The sequence below is a fragment of the Eumetopias jubatus genome, unplaced genomic scaffold, assembly GCF_037043125.1.
Source record: "Eumetopias jubatus isolate StellerSeaLion01/CBP00866 unplaced genomic scaffold, mEumJub1_p1.0 scaffold_1, whole genome shotgun sequence".
Classification (NCBI taxonomy): domain Eukaryota; kingdom Metazoa; phylum Chordata; class Mammalia; order Carnivora; family Otariidae; genus Eumetopias; species Eumetopias jubatus.
In genome coordinates, this window is record NW_028274807.1 from 40,433,617 (window position 1) to 40,453,862 (window position 20,246).

Consider the following 20,246-nt stretch of genomic DNA (forward strand, 5'->3'; position numbering starts at 1 on the left):
AAGGGACCTGTGTCTGTCTGCCAACCACAGTCTGTATTGCACAGGAACCCCTCTACCTCCTTTTTATAGTCAGGCTCTTGCTTGCCATTGTTAACAGAAGTTTTATGAGCCCTCAAATAAATTTAACTCAACATTTAAGTTTTACATTTTTGCAACCTGGTTCTTTTCCTAGAAATGATGCATCCTGTAAGTTTTTCCCATAGGTTTTGCAACCTGGTTCTTTTCCTAGAAATGATGCATCCCTTAAGTTTTTCCCTTGGGTTACACTTCATCCCTATTATAATTGGATTTTCTAAGTCCAATTATGTAAAAACTCTGTAACCTTTGGCATTAAAGCCTATTTGTGTACTGATGGGGTTTTGACACCCTACTTAGGTTACTGTAGCAACCCTTTCTCTTTTATAATTTAATAGCTGCCTCATTGACCACCAGTCATTTTATTGACAAGGATGATCAAGTTTAGTTTTTAACCCCTTTAAATTCACAAAGCCAAAATGATTTTTCTCTCCTAGGAATGCCAGAATCACCTCCGCAGATATGGAAATGTGAATCTGGAACTGGTGACTCGAATCATTAGAGATGGTGGCCCATGGGAAGATCCAGTGTTGCAAGCTGTTCTTAAAGCCCAGCCAGCATCTCAGGAGATAGGTACTTCAGGAGACTCAAAATCAAAACCAACATTTGTGAGAAGCAAGCGCAATTTCATTTCTAATTAGAGCAGTAATAGTGATTTTTCTTTATCTTTTAATACTGAATAAGAGTAATGTATTTTCACATGAAGTGTGTTTAAATTGTGATACTAACCTGGCCCAAGAATGACTTTTGACACCAGACTAGGTACATTTATTTCCAGTAATTTCCCATTTATTCTAATGGGAATTCAGAGTGTTAACACTTTTACTATGCAGACGTTACTGACAGAGTTTGTTTTCGCCACTTGTTATGTTTTAAAAATCTATTTAAGTAGGAACAAACACCCTTAAAAAAAATGCCCTGCTTAAGCACATGGAATCTCCCTTATACAGGAAACTCTGTGAGGGCTGGAACTCTGCCAGTTTTTATCACCACTACTGCATATCCTATACCCAGCCCAGTGCCTAGGTCAGAGTAGGTCCTCAATATAAGTATTTGTTAACTGAATGAATGACCACATGATGAATGTGTTAAATGAATGAGTGACTAGTTGAATGAATAAGTAAATTTCAATTCCAAATACTCTGGAGCAGTATTTCCCAAACTTCATCCATTAATAGATATTCCCCTTAATGCCCTGTGTACTTCTTTGACATTACTTCCTCTTCAACCTAGATCCACAGTGTTTCCTGTGGGCCAAAATTTCCTTTTGAGGCAAAAGGCTCTGTCAATTACTTCTAGTTAATTCTTTTAAAAATATTTGCCCTATTATTCCTGAGCCCCAGAACATTTTGGATCATTAAACTTAGAATGTAAACTCAGCAGTAGTATAAGCAAAAAAGTATGGAAAACATTTGAAAGCATGGAGAGCCCGTGAAGTGCAATTATAAGATGGCCAGAGGGAAAAGACAAGACTTCCTAGCCTTGGAACCATTCAGACCGTGGTCTGGTGAGGATACTTCATACCATGTATTATGTTGATCAGGTTAGGATCTTTCCATTTGTCTCATGTTAAGGGTTGCGGGTGGGCTTTGAGTACAGCTGAGTGGAGAAGGGGCTATGCTTCTCCAGCTTAAGAGTAAGCCAACCCCAGATACAAATGTGGAGGACTGTGACAGAGATGTGAGAGAAGATGAAGAAATAGAGAAGACCAGGAGAAGTAGTGCAAAGTGGTAGGATGAGAAGGCTACGGAATATATCACAGTGGTTTAGTGGTAAACACCCAGGGGATACAGAGGAGACTGGAAGTTGATGTGAGGGTTTCAGGAAAGAATAAAAACTGAAGAGGGAGGAAGTTGGAACTGAAGAGAAAGAGTTGGATCATTGAGGAAAAGTAAAGAGTCCATATAGGGAAGGCAAGGGTGACAAACTGAAGAAAACTATGAGGAGACTGGGGAATGTGGCCAGAGCAGACAGGAGCGAGACAAAGAGTTTCAAAAGGAGTGAGAACAGAGGAGAAGAAAGTTTGGACTTTTAGGGGAGCTTTGAAGCTTCTCTGACTAGGAGCTAGAACAAATCTGTTGTTGGTTGGTGTGAGGGCTGATGGCATCTCTCTCTCTCTCTCTCTTTCTCTAGTCCTTATGTACATACTCCTTTCATATTCCACTAGCATACCTCACTTTGGGAAAAGCTGCTCTAGAGTCTGATTAATATGGATGACTCTCCTCTAGTTGGTGACTTTTAGGGTAAAGACCTGTCTGAAGTTTATCTTTGCATTAACTATACAAATCACTGTCTGCTTATCATATACAGTAAAACAGAACTGCAAGGCAAATGTTGAAGCCCAAATAAAACATCACTCGTAGGCATTTTAGGAGCTACTGATTAAACATACACAACTAATGAAAACACTTTGGATTTGAAATATGGGTCCCTGTTCGTGTTCTACCACTTATTCTTTGTCCTTGGGCAAGTCATTTGACCTCTCTGAGACTCAGTTTCGTGATCTGTGAAAGAAGTACTATGATACCTGTCATAGGTTGTTGTTAGGTCTAAATAAACTTATGTAGATAAAAGGTATTTATATATTTTTAAATTGTGTAAAAACAAGTATTAGTAATTATTATTAGTGACACATGAGCATATATTAATAAGCAGTCCTATTTGGCACTACTTTCAACTTAATTTTTTGTTAAAAAGTAATAAAATATATTATGTTTTCATTAATTCAAATTACTTTTCTCTATAATCTAAATCAATGTGGTTTTAATGACAAATTAGGAGTCAGCCTTTTAATCCTATAGTAATGAAAAGATTGGACAGTAAAAAAAATAAAGTACATAGAAATTCCAGACCCCATGTTATCTGAAACATTTTACCATATTAGTGAACTGGAAAGAGAATATTTCCTTTTATTTTCTTTTTAAATTATTTTTCACTTTTTAGACTGAAAAGAAGTCAATAGTTCTTGAGCACTGTTTTGGTGTTGCTCTTATTTCCATTTTTCCAATCATATAACTGAATATTCTTTGACAAATATACTCCTACTAAGGAAAATGCTATTTAATAACTACTTAATCTCCTTAGGTGTACCACATGTTTAGTGGTAAAGTTTCAAACAACTTTGAGAATCTTTTCTTAAGAGTAATAAGAATCTGTTTTCTTTTTAATGTAGTGAACAAATATTTAAGTTCTGAAAATCCACTGTTCTTTGAACTGCGTGCCAGATACCTAATTGCTTGTGAACGCATACCTGAAGCAATGGCTCTTATTAAATCTTGTATAAATCACCCAGAAATCAGCAAAGACTTGTACTTCCATCAAGCACTCTTCACATGTCTGTTTATGTCACCTGTAGAAGATCAGCTATTCCAGGAGGTATTGTTTGAGATTATGTTTGCCTATTACTATTTTAACCCTACCAAAAATAAAAAAAGTTGCCCATTCTTGTTAAAGTCCTTTTACTGTAACACCAAAAGTTTTAAGATTACATTATCTAGATGTGTTCTCATTGGCACCATTCTTTAAGCTCCTGTTCAATTAGACAATCTGATACCAACAAATGATGAAATTAACAAAACATTCATCAATAGCATTATTCATCTTGAGTTTCTTGTGACAGATAAGAGGTTAAATAAAACTGAGAAGCATTTTAAATAAAAATTTCAATTAATTATTTAGCACTTTTTAAAATACATTTTTATAAAGTATTTTGCCTTTTAAATAAAATACTAAGAAATTAAATGCTCATGTTTGTTATTTTGCTTTTTTTTTTAAGATGAAAGAATTAATCTTTTCCTAATAGGACCTATTTATCTACAAGGTGTGGACATTAATGAGATTAAAATAGTCATAAAACTGTAGGTTTTATATAGTGAAACTATGGAAATATTTCTGTATAATTCATCATTGTCTTTGTAGAAGAAAACCAGAAATCTAATTTTTTTCCTGAATGTTAACTCTACACATTTAATGCAATTAGCTTTTTAGGTATTTTTAATGATATGGACTGATTTTTCTTTTCCTTTTATAGCATTTATTGAAAACTGATTGTAAGAGTGGAATTGATATCATCTGTAACACTGAAAAAGAAGGCAAGACTATGTTAGCCCTACAACTCTGTGAATCCTTTCTTATTCCACAGCTCCAGAATGGAGATATGTACTGTATCTGGTAAGTGTTCTCAATACAGAAACTGATAAGATGGGGAACAGAAGGAGAATTGGTCAGCAGAGTCTGGACTTTGTTTTTCAAAAAGTTATGTGAAAATGTTAAGTCACTTTTTAAAAATTTATTGTGCAAGAAACAACAGTAAGTTGTAAGATATAAAAAAAAGTCAATAACCATGTACCAGTAATTGACAGTGTAAATGTTTAAAGTATGTATTATAATGAAACAGTTGTATTTTAAATTAAATGTGGAGTGTTAGTTTTTTAAGACTTTATTTTTTAGAGCCGTTTTAGGTTTACAGCAAGATTGAGAGGGAAGTACAGACATTTCCTATTATATCCCCATCCCCATACATGCATAGCTTCCCCCATTATCAGCAGTACTCAAAACAAAACAAAAAACATTACTCAACAGAACGGTAATTTTTTTTTTTTTAAACCAAGGATGAACCTAAGTGGTATATCATAACCACCCAAAGTCCATAGTTTATCTTAGGGTTCACCATTGGTGTTATATAATCTATGGGTTTGGATAAATGTATAATGGAATACATCATTGTAATATCATACAGAGTATTTCCACTACCCCGAAAGTCCTCTGTGCTCCACCTATTCAATTCTTTTTTTTTTTTTAAGTTTTTATTTATTTATTTGACAGAGAGAGACACAGCGAGAGAGGGAACACAAGCAGGGGGAGTGAGAGAGAGAGAAGCAGGCTTCCCGCTGAGCGGGGAGCCCGATGCGGGACTTGATCCCAGGACCCTGGGATCACGACCTGAGCCGAAGGCAGATGCTTAAGAACTGAGCCGCCCAGGCGCCCTTCCACCTATTCAATTCTTATCTCCCTATCCTCTCCCTCACCTCTGGAAACTACTGACCTTTTTACTATTGTCATTGTTTTGCCTTTTCCACAGTATCATGTAGTTGGAATTATACAGTGTATAGCCTTTTCAGATTAGCTTTTTTCACTTAGTAATATGCATTTAAGGTTCCACCATGTCTTTTTGTAGCTTGATAGCTCATTTCTTTTTAGTGTTGAATAATATTCCATTGTCTGGATGTACCAGTTTATTTATACATTCAACTACCGAAGGACATCTTGGTTGCTTCCAAGTTTTGTCAACTATGAATAACGCTGCTGTGAACATCCTTGTGCAGGTTTTTGGGTGGACATAAGTTTTCAGATCCTTTGGGTAAATACCAAGGAGCACGATTGCTGAAATGTATGGTAAGAGTAGGTTTAGTTTTGTAAGAAACTGCCAGACTTGTCTTCCGAAGTGGCTGTATCATTTTTTATTCCCACCAGCAATGTATGAGAGTTCTTGTGTTCATCCTCACCAGCATTTGCTGTTGTCAGTGTTCATGATTTGGCCATTCTAATAGGTGTGTAGTGGTATCCTGTTTTAATTTGCATTTCCCTGATAACGTTGTGATGTGGAGCATCTTTTCATATGCTTGTTTTTATATCTTCTTTGGTGAAGTGTTGGTTAAGTTTTTTGGCCCATTTTAAATCAGATTATTAGTTTTCTTTTTGTTGAGTTTTGAAAGGTCTTTGTATGTTATATATAGAAGCCCTTTATCGGATGTGTCTTTTACAAATATTTTCTCCCAATCTATGGTTTGTCTTTGAATTCTCTTGATACTATCTTTTGCAGAGCAGAGTTTTTAATTTTTAAACAAAGTCTAGCTTATCAATTATTTCTTTCATGGATCATGATGGTGTTTTAAAAAGACATCACCATACCCAGGATCATCTAGGTGTTCTCCTATGTTATCTTCTAGGAGTTTTATAGTTTTGCATTTTATATTTAGGTCTGTGATCCATTTTGAGTTAATCTTTGTGAAAGGGATAATGTGTGTATCTAGATTCAATTTTTTTTTTTTGCATGTGGATGTCCAGTTGTTCCAGCACCATTTGTTGATGAGACTGTCTTTACTCCATTGTATTGCCTTGGCTCCTTTATCAAAGATCAGTTGACTATATTTATGTGGGTCTATTTCTGGACTCTGTTCTGTCCTCTTGATATATTTGTCTTTTTTTTCACCAACACAACGTTGTCTTTATTACTTTCACTTTATAAATACGTCTCAAAGTGGAGTCTCATCAGTCCTCCAACTTTGTTCTTCAGTATTCTATTGGCTATTCTGGGTCTTTTGCCTCAATATAAACCTTAGAATCAATTTGTTGATATCCATAAAATAACCTCATGGGGTTTTGATTGGGATTGCATTAAATTTGCAGATCAAGTTGGGAAGAACTGACATCATGACAACATTAAGTTTTCCTATCCATGGAAACATGGAATATCTCCCCATTTATTTAGTTCTTTGATTTCATTCATTAGTTTTGTAGTTTTTGTCTCATAGCCCTGAGATCATGACCTGAGCCAAAATCAAGAGTCAGACCCTTACTGAGCCACCCAGGCACCCCAGGTATAGGCATTTTTAATCAATACTTTTGAATTTTAAATTCTGAAATATGTATTTTTCACAAACTTTCTCTTTAATAGATAAGCTTAACATCAGTGGCAAGTTTTAGTAGAGTAGAAAGCCTTCACTATATATTGTCTATATTTAAAGTTTATTTTTCTGAAGAGAGAAATTCCACGACTAATGTCCTTGAAGATAAGAAATATAAGAAATAAAATAAACTGCTAGTTTTTAAAAACTGTTTAACCTGGTGGTTATAGCTTGTTAAGTTAAAGTTATATGTTAGTTTGAGAGTGATTGATAGTGATAAAAATTATCCAGAATAGTGAGTCAAGAGATATTTGGTCTTTAAAAGGATACCACACTCCTAAAAACAGCAATTTTTATCTTTTAGGAATCGGTCAAATTTAAACACATGTTTTACATTATATGCTTCAGTCTAGTTTATTTCTTGTAATAGTTTTTGAAAACTATCACCATAACAGGGTTTATTTCACAGAGGGACTTAGGCAGTGGACCACAGCCACCAAGCACCATAAACAAGACATTTCGGTCACCAGTGCTTGTTCATATATCTTCTCTCTGCTGTCCTGATAGCCACACTCTCTACCTCAAGAAAACTGTCATTTTCATAACTAGTTCCCAGACTGTTAGGTCTATCATACTTTAGCGCTCTTATACCCCATCCATCGCTCCTCAACCCCACCATCTACATACACAATTATAAATTGTTACATGCATTAGGCAGCCTTAAGGAATTTAAAATCTGTCATTCTAGTATCAAGTAGCTCTTTAAAAGCTTTAGGAAGCATGAAGTTAGTCACACACAGGGCTTGTTATTTAATGCAGGTTTTCATGCCTACTCTCAGAGCTTTTAATTGCATAGTTCTGGGTAAGGAACTGTATGTTTTTATCTTTCCTCTTTGACATTTTAATTATTATGTGTAGTGGTGTGGACCTCCGTGGGTTCATCTTGTTTCAAACTCTCTGTGCCTCCTGAACCTGGATGTTGTCAGCTATTATTTCTTCATGTAAGTTCTCTGCCCCTTTCTCTCTCTCCTCCTTCTAGGACCCCTATAATGTAAATGTTTGTTTGCTTGGTGTTATCTAAGAAATCCCTAACCCATCCTCGTTTTTTAAAATTCTTTTTTCTTTTTGCTGTTCAGCTAGGGTGCTTTCCATTACCCTGTCTTTCAGACCGCTGATCAGTTCTGCATTCACTCATCTGTTGGTTCCCTTTAATGTATTTTTCACTTCAATTTTTGCACTTGTCAACTCTGGTGGTTCTTTTTTATATTTTCTATATCTTTGATGAAATTCTCACTGAGTTCATCCACTCTTCTCTCAGTCTGGTGAGCATATTTATGACCATTACTTTGAACTCTTTATCAGGTAGATCACTTACCTGTTTCATTTAGTTCTTTTTCTGAGTTTTTTTTCCTTGTTCTTTCATTTGGAGCATATTCCTCTGTGTCCTCATTTGCTTGACTTTCTGTTTTTGTTTCTATGAATTAGGTGGAATAGCCGCTTCTGCACTTGAAGGAATGATCTTGTGTATGGTCATCTCCAGTGTAAATTGTGTGTGCCTGGTAACTTTGGCTAGCTAGCTCAAGCTGTGGCTGGCCCACTGTGTACTGGGGCCACACTAGTGGGAAGACCGGAGCTGAAATGGATGTAGGCTGGGGTGGTGCTAGGATTCTCTGCACAGAAGGTACATTGGCACAGAACAGCTGAAGCTGAAGTGGGTGCAGGCTGGTCCCAGGGCTCTCCTGTGTTGAGGGTAAAGTGGGTACAGGCTGGGGTGTCCTGGGATACTCTGTGTAGGGGGTTGCCCTCATGGGGCAGCTGGAGCAGAAGCAGGTATGGACTATGGTGCCCTGGGATGCTCTGCTCCAGGGGTGCTCTGGCAAGTTGTCTGGAGCTGAAGCGGTGTGGGCCTGGAGTATTTCAGGGTGCTTTGTACCTGTGTTACCTTGTCAGGTAGTCTGGAGCTATAGTGAACACTGACTACAGGTGTCCTGGTGGGCACTACACAGGGGCTGCCAGTGGGACAGTTGGGGCTGGTATGGGTAGAGGACCAGGGATCACTGAGGCGGTAGGGTGCCCGGACCATGCTCCTATCCATGCTGTCAAGGTGGATGTGGAATGTAAACTGTGGTGCTTGACAGCTCCACTGACTTAGAAAGAGAGTTCCAGCAGTCTCCCTGACGTTTGGCAGAGTTCTAGGGCCAGATTCCTTATATTCTAGTTGGCCTTTTAAACTGCAGCTTTGTGTATGTGTGTGTGTATGTCTGCGTGTGTGTGTGTGTGTGTGTGTGTGTGCACGCCTCAGGACAGATGAATCTGCTCACAGACTCTCAGTACTACCCCTTCCACTGTAGTGCACAGTGTTGGGAGTGGGGGCTCCCTTCATTACTGTATCTCCATCTTTCTTGCTGTTCTCTATGTGGTCTCCTATCTTTTGTTGTGCAGAAGTTGTTCAGTCAGTCCTCAGTTCTTCAGGAGGAGCTGCTCGATAAATGGTTATAGATTTGGTGTGTCCCTGGAGAAGCTGAGTTCAGGGTCTCCCTATGTTGCCGTCTTGGACCTAAATTCTTTATTTAAAACAGCAGCTTGAAGACGGATTTAATGATTTAATATTCTTTTTTTATAGATTAAAATCTTCAGACTCAGAGATACAGTCAAATAGCTAATTAGCAGAGCTGGGTCTAGAAACTAGTCGGCTTCTAAAGGAGTAGACTTTTAGTTAGATTATGCAAATCTGTATTAAAAAGTTTACCATGTAAATTGGAATTTCAAATAGAGGGGATCAGGAGACAGTGGTAAGACATATAATTTTAAATAGTTTTTAAAATATCATTTCTTTTTTTTTTTTTTTTTCAAGAGTAGGGGGAGGTGGGAGGGGCAGAAGGAGAGGAAGAGAGAGAATCTCAAGCAGGCTCCACACCAACCCATGCCTCAATCTCACAACCCTGAAATCATGACCTGGGTCAAAATCAAGAGTTGGGTGCTTAACCGACTGAGCCACCTAAGGTGCCCCTAAAGTATTACCATTTCTTGATATGTAGTTAGAAACAGAATATAGTCATGACTATTATAGTAGATCTTTTCCTATGGGGAAAGGAGGAAAGAAATGTTCTGACTTCTGCTATATTAAGCTATTTAAACAGGGTATCTTTAGCCTTTTCATTTTAATATACTCATAAGTAAATTGGAATCTCACGTATAAACAAACAAACAAAAAGACCAAGAAGATACTCTGTTTTCTTCTTTTGGCTAACCATTTAACTCTTTAGGGAGGGACCTTAAAAATAGAAGAGTGTCTATCTTTCCTGCCCCCAGCCACTGGCACCCTCTAAGAATAGAAGCTGGGTATGCAACTCCCAGCTGCCTAACTGTTCTTTATCCCTCCTTCTGGGTAGGTGGAGTTCTGATTGCCTGCTCTCTTATTTCTTCTACCTCTCTATATTTCTGAATTGCTGGGATCCTTTTTTCTTGCTTCTAAATACTGATTTTCACCGTAATTGAAGAGCAGGATTCTTTCCAGCCTATAAGATCTGTGTTGTCTGTTTCATTTTGGCCTTCCCTGTGAACCAGCTTAACCTCATCTCCCCTCTCTGTGGACAGAACCTGATCCACAGTTCAGTTTTGCTCTATCTGAAGCCAGTGGAGCAAATTACCAACCCTATTTCTCTCAACCATTGCTAACAACAACTACTAGTAATAATAATAGCAGCTATTAATATCTACTGAGTGCTTTCTATAGTCTATACTTTATATATGCATTCTCTTATTTATTCCAGTAATCTTATGGGATAGATACTATTATGCCTAAACCGTGCAACTAGTAAATAATGAAGCCAGAATTCATAACCCAGGCAGCCTGACTCACAGCCTCTGCTATTAAATACTGCTTACTATACACAGATCAAATATATACATATATACATATATATATATATATATATAAATCTATGTTGTGCTGTGTTTTCGGAAGGACCCTCTGTTTGAAAAGAAAATGTAAAGCTTCATAAAGAGTGCTTGCACATAAGCAAAGATGACTATCACTGGTTTTCAGGGTGTTTATACAATCAAAATCCATTGTATAAGTAAAACCTTAGAACCCTTTTGTAAAGTCAGTCAAAATGGAGCTTCATAACCATATCCTGAGATTTCTGCTTTGCTTGCTAGAAAACTAAAATCCATATTGGTAGCCCTTTTCTGGTAAATTTATCAGGATGTTGAGATTGCATTTTGTTCACCAAGTTTCATCCTGAATTAAGAGAAACAAAGGGAAATAAGATCTCTCTCTTCAAAAAAGAAAAATAATAATATCGTATTCTAAGGAGTCTTAGGAGTCTCAACTTATTTTTTGGAGCAAGTTGGAGAATAAATATATACATTTCTAATATGTTAAACATTCATCTGTGTAAAATTGAATGCAGTGAAATACTCTCCCATAACTTCCACCTATCATTTTTTTTTCTCTTTAAATCTGTTGCAGAGATATCGCATGTCTTCTTAAACAGTTAATCTGCTTGCCTTCTACCTCATCCCTTTGTTCATAAAATACCCCTTATTCAGAATGTCCACCATCATCTTTATATCATTCTATGTCTACGATTTCCCTTAATATATATCCTCAAGAGACTCCTTCTAAATGTCTTCGCATTTAGGAATACGTTTTTTTTTTTTTTTTACCTGTTTATTAACTACCAAATATTTATTGAATAAATCTCACTGCTTGGTACTGTTAAGACTATAAAGATAAAGAATATAGGAAATTGGTGATTTATTAAACATTGGTATATACTAGATATTTCACCTAGGTGTTTTCACTTACCTCTCTCAATTCTTTTTATGTATAAGAAAACTGGGTAAAAGAGAAAAGCCACATAGGTAGTAACAAAATGGAGTTGGGATTTATACTAGTCAGTTTGCAAGTGGTAGCACCCTATGTCTAATTAGTTTAGGGAAAAGGTATTGTGCATGGAAAAAATACTGGGGTATGACAAAAAAAAATGGGCAGGGATATAGTAGGTACCCAAATATAACTGCTACCAGGGACACTGATTTCTCTTTTCTGCCAGTTGACTTCACTCTCTCCTGTTGCAGATAGAAGGAATGTCAACAGTCTCCAGCCTTCATAGTTTAGAGTTGAGAACATTCCAGGGACTCTGGCCTAACTGGGGTCAGTTTTATACCCCTGACTTAATATCTTAAGGATGGTGAGGAGGTTCATATAGGAAACATGGCCATTGGGGTTCCAACCTTGTGTAGTAGAGCTACTTCCAGAGAAAGGTGGCTCACTGTGAACTGGGTAATATCACACCTATTGAGAAATCTCTTATTCTCAGTCTCATGTTCTTCTTGCACTATTTCACCTATATAATGTGTCACTGAGATTTACAATGTAGTAATAGTTGGGGGGACAGGACCTACAAAATAAGCAAATATCAACAAGGAAATATATGAAAGGCATGAAATCAACAAGAGGGATAAGATCTGTTCTGAAGTAGTTACCACTTTAGTTTGGGGTATTCATGAAGGCATTCATGAAGAAGGTACTTGATAATAAGCTCATCTTAGAAATGAGGTACTTTCCAAGTACCGTAAATTAGCATAAACAAAATGAGAATAAACAAAGCTCAGTAACTCAGTTAACCTCAAAGAGTGCCCAGGATTAAAACCCTATCCTTCTGACCCCAAAACCCCTGTTTTTGTTGCTATTAATACTATGTGACATATGAAATATACTGAATGAAATGATTTGAAAGTCTGGAAACAGACAGTTTAGCAACCCCTGTAGAAGACATATGTAAGACTAGAGGACTTAACGTAGTAGCACCGAGAAAGCATGGTATGGCTGTGGGCAAAAATATAATTGGAATACATAGGCTGTGGGAAATAAACAGATTACAACCAAACAGGTTGGAGGAATGTTTAGTGTCATTGACTGACCTAGGAAAAGACAGTTTTGCAAGAGTTATTTGTTCTAAGTGGATTCTGGTGATAGCAATCTAAATTGAAATATCCAGGCATAGAAATTGGAAAGAAGTCAGAGCTAGAGATTTGGGAGCAAGGTGTGAAACCTGGTGAGCTTTTATGTATGCAAAAAAAGTGGGGTTGTGGATTGAAACTTATGAACACCCACACACAGCTAGAAGGAAATGGAAGTAGAATTTTGGTTTTATTTCTTCTATGTTGCTTGCTGTCATTTTCTCTTTTGTGTTTTCTGTATTGTCTCTCTAAGTAGACTATGTGCACCTTCATGATATTAGTCAGACTGTCCTTAGACTTAATAGCCGTATGTGTTGGGCTCAAAGTACATACTCAGTCAATCACTTAAAAAAAATTCATCAATTATTTTAATACTTTTTAGATTATGGTGCTTTATGTCACTTGACGCATTTTAAAGAGTTATAATTTACTAGCATATGATATCTAAGTATATCAGTTATATCTTATGATTTCCTTTGTCTCAAAACCCCCTGCTCCTCCCTTGTCTATCTAACAACGTTAGCCATATTTTAGAAAAGAATCTACCTGTGAAGTACTTAAATGGTCCATAGCTTATCTGTTTAAAAGTACTCCATCTTAATGAATATATAAAATTTGATGAAATTTTGAATTAATGAAATTTCAGAATCCGTACTATATCTTACACTTTTAATCTATAGTACTTTGGGTATCTTAATAGATTGAAAATGAAAAAATAATAAACGTTTTCTTTGCAGAAAGTGTACAAAACTGATTTCTAAATTTACAAGTAGGTATTAAAGACCAAAGTTTATTTTTTTTAAAGTAATATCATTAATATTGGTACATAGTGATTCGAATTTATTATCATGTACTAGAGGTGCCTAGGTTTGTCAGCATATGATTGGAATTCATTCCTTACCACTGTAAGATTAGTTTCTGATCTCTCTTTTCTCTCCAGCTTCTGTCAGTCCCACACAGGTAGCAAAAGTAGCTTGGAGGTTAACATAATATCCATTTGTGCCCACTTTGTATACACCCCAGCCAGGGTACTTAAAGAATCAGCAAAAGACAACTAACATCTGTATTTGAATAAACTGTATTTTTGATATTTCTCTTTTTTTTCTCATTTACAGGGAGTTGATTTTCATATGGAGTAAACTTCAGCTTAAGTCTAATCCTTCAAAACAAGTTTTTGTAGATCAATGCTACCAGCTTTTAAGAACAGCAACTAATGTGAGAGTCATATTTCCTTTCATGAAAATCATTAAAGATGAGGTAAATAGGATATCTTTATCCCTTAATTTTAAATGAAGTTTAAATGACAGTTCACCAAAACTTGAATCTTTTATGATAAAATTTATTTGAAGGGAAGGAGGATTTTAAGGCCACATTCTCCATATATTACATCTTTCCCTCCCCACCAACCTCAAACTCCCAACATGGTACTAAGGGTATACGTAAGTGAAAATTACTGAAAAAAGACAGAAAAACTGCCAATTTGGTGTTACTTAAAATTTAATAAGCTTGTCACATTTAACACTATCATAACTCCTGTTTGTAGAATCTTATTTGCAAATGAATTTTGTATAACCTTAGGTAATACTGCTCACTTTCACAAAAAAATATAGTTCATAGTTTTAAGTCTGGTGGTCAGGTAAAAAGGAACGATGAATTTTGAGGCATTTTTGAAACTGGACAAATTTTTAGAGTATTTATTTAAAGTAACAGTGAAATCCATTACCTGTTTTTAAAAATAGTGCTGAAGTAAGTTTTTCATGGGTCACTTAAAAGTGGTTACAGTTCTACATAAGTGTCTTACATAGACATGAAGTGGGATCCTGCAGATCCTTTAACATTTTCCCCTCAAATATTAACAGAACTTTGAATACAAAGATAAGAAAGATAAAGCTACCCTACACTTTAGGTAGCTCCATTTAGCTGAATCTTTATGTGGGTTACTTTTAAATATACAGGAGACATCCATTAAATAATATATTTTAATTTTTCTTATATATTTATGCATTTATCACATCATGTCACTCATTAGATATATGACCATGTTAGTGATTATATCCCTAAAGTTAGCAGCACTGTATTCAGAGTTTTATAAATTTCCTATTTATTTTACTAACTGCATTCATACCTTCATTATTAAATAGTGAAATGTCATTCAAATGCATTGTCAAAGTTAACCTCTACCCCCATCAAAAAGGGAAAAAGAAACAAACTATGCTGTAGAATCCTTTTCAACATTTGAAGTGCATCAGAATCACCTGTAAAACTTAAAAAAAAAAAGTATCCGTATATATTTTTTACATAGCATTCTTATTTGCACCACAAGATGAAAGATTTTTGTTATAAAAAGTTTACAATATAGGTGAAGTTCACACAGTTATCATAAAGCTTTCTTATTTTCACATCTAGTCAACCTGAGAATATAAGAGGAAAATTCAAAGATGAAATAAATATTAAAAATGTGCTTAACTATTTATACTTTACTAAAAATATCTTTACTGATGGAGTAGATCGTTTATGTGCCCCAGTACTGTGAAAAGCTGCACAAACAATGCTGTTCAGAAGAATGAGACATTACAGATGGCATATCTGAAAAAGCTTCACAGAGGAAGATGCTTTAAGCTGGTTTTAAATGAAAGAGGAGGATAATACTAACATGTAGAGGATTTTGTAGTTTACAGAGCATTTTTGCCTCACTATATTACTTGTTTTTCTCACAACACTCCGTCGGCATTAATAGGGTAGGAGAAATATGGGGAGGTATGTGGGAGATGAAGCTAATTGAAGAGACTGCAGGAAGTTACAGAGTGGGGGGTGGTTGTTGGAAATCCTTAAGGGGCTTGCATGCTGCACTAAAAATTAGAACTTCGCTCTATAAATATACTGGAATTGTTGAAGGATTTCAGTTAAGAAAGTAGCTTTTGTGTTGATCTTAAAATCTTTAGACTTGGACAACTGGGTACATGATAATTTCATGAGTTAACACAGAGGTTGTAGATAGAACTTAGGAGAAAGAGAAGGAATTCTCTTGGATTCTCTTGAATTCTCAATGGATTTTGAATTCACTATATCTGGGAAATTTAGGTGGAAATACTAATTGTAACAGATAATCAGAAATAAGAAATAGGAATTCAGAAAAGGATTCCAAGCTGAAATGATGGATTTACAGAAGGAAGTTAAAGTCAGTAGGATAGATCTGATCCCATTCACATTTGCAAAGGCCACTATATGCCAACTTCTCTGCTTATGATAGGAGGATACAAAAAATGAGATACTGTCCCTGTGATTTAAGAATTCAAAGTCAGGGGGTAGGGGCATACACAGTTACAAAACAATTATGTATGTGCTTTTTATAAATAAGTATAAACTATTCTCAGTGGGAAGAATAGGGAGTGTTTATCTCTGCCCCAGGGCTAGGGGCCAGAATGAATGGGGAGAAAAACTTTCGGAGTAAAACTGATTCTCAAAGAATGAATAGGAAATAGATAGGAGTTTACTAGCTAGATAAAGTGGGATTATGCTGTGCAAAATTAAGGTCTGCTTGTAGAACTGTAAGTAATTAAGTAGGGTTAGACAGCACGTAAGGGACGATAAAGACATGAGGCTGGCAAGGTAGTGATCCTTCCTGTCATCGATAGCATATCAGATGCAGGCAGTACACACACACACACTTTTAAAGACATACTATTATTGTGTCTTTTTCTATTCAAACAAGCATTTATATCATTCCAAATCTATTTATCATTTGAGTTAAGGTGGGTGGACAATAAATTCCCCAGTGCATTTATCTTTGAGTCATCAGTACAAGTTTCAAAGCTTGAATAATTTTCAGATAATTTTCAAGTAGTTTCATTATTCTGATTTTTATTAGATTTGGAAAGATTCTAATTGCCTTCTTCATGTGGGCCACACTTTTCCTCTTACTTGGATAAATAATATTACTTAATAAGTAATATTTTTAGTGCAGATTTATGAGTTTCTGTAAGCAGTTTTTTAAAAAATACAGTTCTTTTTTAACATTGTTAAATGTGAAAATTGATAAATGCTTTAAATACATTTAATTTAACCTTCTGCCTCAGAATGTGAGATTGGTACCTAAAATAAATGGGGCTGGATTTGTAAGAAGCCTTAATCACCATAAGGTTATGAGGCATTTTGTACTGTGGTTACTAGGAATTGTCAAATTTGAAAATTAAGTAAATTGGAAGCTAAAATGCTATCTCTTCCAGATTATTCTCAAGTTAAAAAAGAAAGATTTACTTATTATTAAAAAAGAGTTAAGGCTACCTGTTGAAGAAAACCGCACATTTGGAATACTATGTTTATTCAGCTTTCAATTCAGAGTTGTATTTTATTTTATTTATTTTTTAAAGATTTTATGTATGTATTTGTCAGAGAGAGAGAGAGAGAGAGAGAGAGCACAAGCAGGGGGAGCGGCAGGCAGAGGGAGAAGCAGGCTCCCCTCTGAGCAAGGAGCCTGATGTGGGACTCCATCCCAAGACTCTGAGAACATGACCTGAGCCGAAGGCAGACGCTTAACCGACTGAGCCACCCAGACATCCTAGAGAGTTGTATTTTAAAACAATAAAAGTATAATAGTATTTTTTTAAAAAGGTATTTAGTAGTAATATTTTTCCTTTTCCAGGTTGAAGAAGACGGCCTACAAATTTGTGTTGAAATATGTGGTTGTGCTCTACAACTCGATCTTCATGATGATCCCAAAACTAAATGTTTAATTTATAAAACAATTGCACATTTTTTGCCAAATGATTTGGAGATCCTCAGGATTTGTGCACTCTCAATATTTTTTCTTGAGCGCTCCTTGGAAGCTTATCATACTGTTGAAGAGCTTTACAAACGTCCAGATGAGGAATATAACGAAGGCACAAGTAGTGTTCAAAATCGTGTTCGTTTTGAATTACTTCCAATTTTGAAAAAGGGATTGTTTTTTGATCCCGAATTCTGGAACTTCGTAATGATTAAGAAAAACTGTGTAGCATTATTGAGTGATAAATCAGCAGTTAGATTTCTAAATGAAAGTACACTGGAAAATTCTACAGGTAATCTAAAAAAGGTGGTGGAACAGCAAGGTTTAGATGAAGGGCTGGACTCTCTTACAGATCAGAGCACTGGAGAGCTTGATCCTGATGATATATCTAGAGTGCAACCTAAGGGTCACATTAATAAGAAAAATCTTATGGCTCTTAATGTTTCCAGAGTAGATCACAATGTCCCAAGGCATCGGTGTATGTTATGTAACAAGGAATTTCTAGGTGGTCACATTGTGAGGCATGCCCAGGCTCATCAGAAAAAGGGTAGTTTTTCGTGTGTAATATGTGGTAGGAAATTTAGGAACAGAGGACTTATGCAGAAGCATTTAAAGAATCATGTTAAGAAAATACAAAGACAGCAAATTGCTGCAGCTCAACAAGAGGATCAGGAAATCCCTGCTTTGGAAGAAATAAATTGTTCTGATACTTTCATTTCATTTGAAAATGGGAATTCTGGTAATAAAGATTTGGAAATAGAGACAATTACTGCTTCCAGTGATGGAAACAAAGAAGTCATCCCTGCACATGTGGCTGAATTCATTGAAATTCCTGTAAGTGTATCGGAAGATGTTATTGAGAACATGATTGAAAATGGAAGTCCTGATACTTCTTTAAATAATGTCTCGGAGCCTTTGCCTGTCTGTGAGGATGACTATGAGGAGGAAGAGGATGAAGAAGGTGATTACGAAGATGATGATTATGACCTGAATCAAGAAACTTCAGTACTTCATAAAATCAATGGAACTGTGTGCCATCCAAAAGACATATATGCTACAGATCAAGAAGGAAACTTTAAGTGCCCTGCTCTTGGTTGTGTCAGGATATTTAAAAGAATTGGCTTTCTAAATAAACACGCAAGGACTGTACATCCAACTGATTTAAACGTGCGGCAAACAGTAATGAAGTGGAGCAAAGGAAAATGCAAATTCTGTCAGAGGCAATTTGAAGATTCTCAACATTTTATAGATCACCTTAATAGACACAGCTATCCAAATGTGTACTTTTGTTTGCATTTTAATTGCAATGAGGCGTTTAAGTTGCCATTCCAGCTTGCTCAGCATACAAAAAGTCACAGGATATTTCAAGCCCAGTGTAGTTTTCCAGAATGCCATGAGCTTTTTGAAGATCTTCCTCTGCTATATGAACATGAGGCTCAGCACTATTTAAGTAAAACACCAGAATCATCTGCACAACCAAGTGAAACAATTCTTTGGGATGTTCTTACAGACTCAAATCCTAATCATCAGGAAAAAGACTCATCTAGTAATGAGAAACAAACTATTAGTCTGCCAGTTTCTACTAGCAAATCAAGGAAAGATTCCACAGAACCAAAGACATGTACAGAAAGTATGGAAAAGAAAACAGATGGTTTAGTTCAGAATGGAAATGAACATTCTGATGACACTGTTTCTGATATAAGCTTGACAGACCAAAAGATGCCTGACATAGAGCCAAATTCTGAAAATAATTGTAGTATTAGTGATTTAGTCAATGGACACAGTGGAATAGAGCAGACACCTTTAGTTTCGTCAGATCCTGCTTTGAAAACTGATGCAAATAGAATCAGGACAGAAAACGGTTCCATTTTACCTAGTGTTGTACCACAAGAACATAATACCCTGCCAGTATCTCAGGCACCTTCCAAACCAAATCTGACGAGTGAACATACTTCATATGGCTTAATTTTAACAAAGCCATATGTCAGACCACTGCCTCCCAGTTACCTGGATGAACGGTACCTTAGTATGCCAAAACGCAGAAAATTTCTGACTGATAGAGTAGATGCCTGTTCTGATCAAGATAACGTTTGTAAAAAATCCATGAAAAGATTAAGATGTGGCAAATGCCTGACCACCTACTGTAATGCAGAAGCACTTGAGGCTCACCTTGCACAAAAGAAATGTCAGACACTCTTTGGATTTGATTCAGATGATGAAAGTAAGTCTTCTATCTTCTCAATAGGTCTGTCTGTAGAAATAGAAAATGCCACAGATCTTTATGAGGTTAAGAAAGTTAACATTTGTATAGCACAGATAATAAAGCACCACCCCATACATTATTTCTTTTAATCCATATAGACACTATTTAAGGTGATGTTACTACTCCTGTTTTATAGATCAAGCAGCTGCAATTTCACAAGTTAAGTAATTTGCATAGGTATAGCCTATGAACTTGTGGAAGTCAGAACTTGGACACGGTTTTTCATACTCTTTGATCATACTCATTCACTGTGTCTGAAACATTTCTTCATTACAAGTTTCATGTAATAAAAGTTTTAGAAACAAAGTAATTGTGATGGACATGTTTTTCATTTGCATGCCAGAATATAAACCAAGTGAAGTTGAGCTGCTTTTCCAGAAACAGAAGTGAAAAAGAACCAGAAAATAATTGAAAGACAAAATTGAGCAAAGGAAGATCTTGCCTTTCTACTACTATCAATATTTTTTGAATGAGTAAGAGTATAAACAGGAATCTGACTTAGAATTTCAGTTGAACTATAAAATTTGAATTAACAGACATGTTCTGT

The 20,246-nt window shown here is 35.9% G+C and overlaps 1 protein-coding gene across 2 annotated transcripts in view; it reads left to right on the forward strand.

Annotated features, from left to right (window-relative positions):
• Positions 1–20,246, forward strand: part of ZNF654 (zinc finger protein 654) — an 83,165-nt gene that overhangs the window by 59,783 nt on the left and 3,136 nt on the right. Inside the window, exons 4-8 of one of the 2 annotated variants that reach the window (XM_028114957.2) lie at positions 513–648; positions 3,248–3,450; positions 4,106–4,245; positions 13,787–13,928; positions 17,314–19,657. In XM_028114957.2, coding sequence (XP_027970758.1) covers positions 513–648; positions 3,248–3,450; positions 4,106–4,245; positions 13,787–13,928; positions 17,314–19,657 — 2,965 coding nt within the window. Of the gene's footprint in view, positions 1–512; positions 649–3,247; positions 3,451–4,105; positions 4,246–13,786; positions 13,929–17,313 lie in introns of both variants that reach the window. The other variant, XM_088024248.1, reaches the window with a different exon arrangement.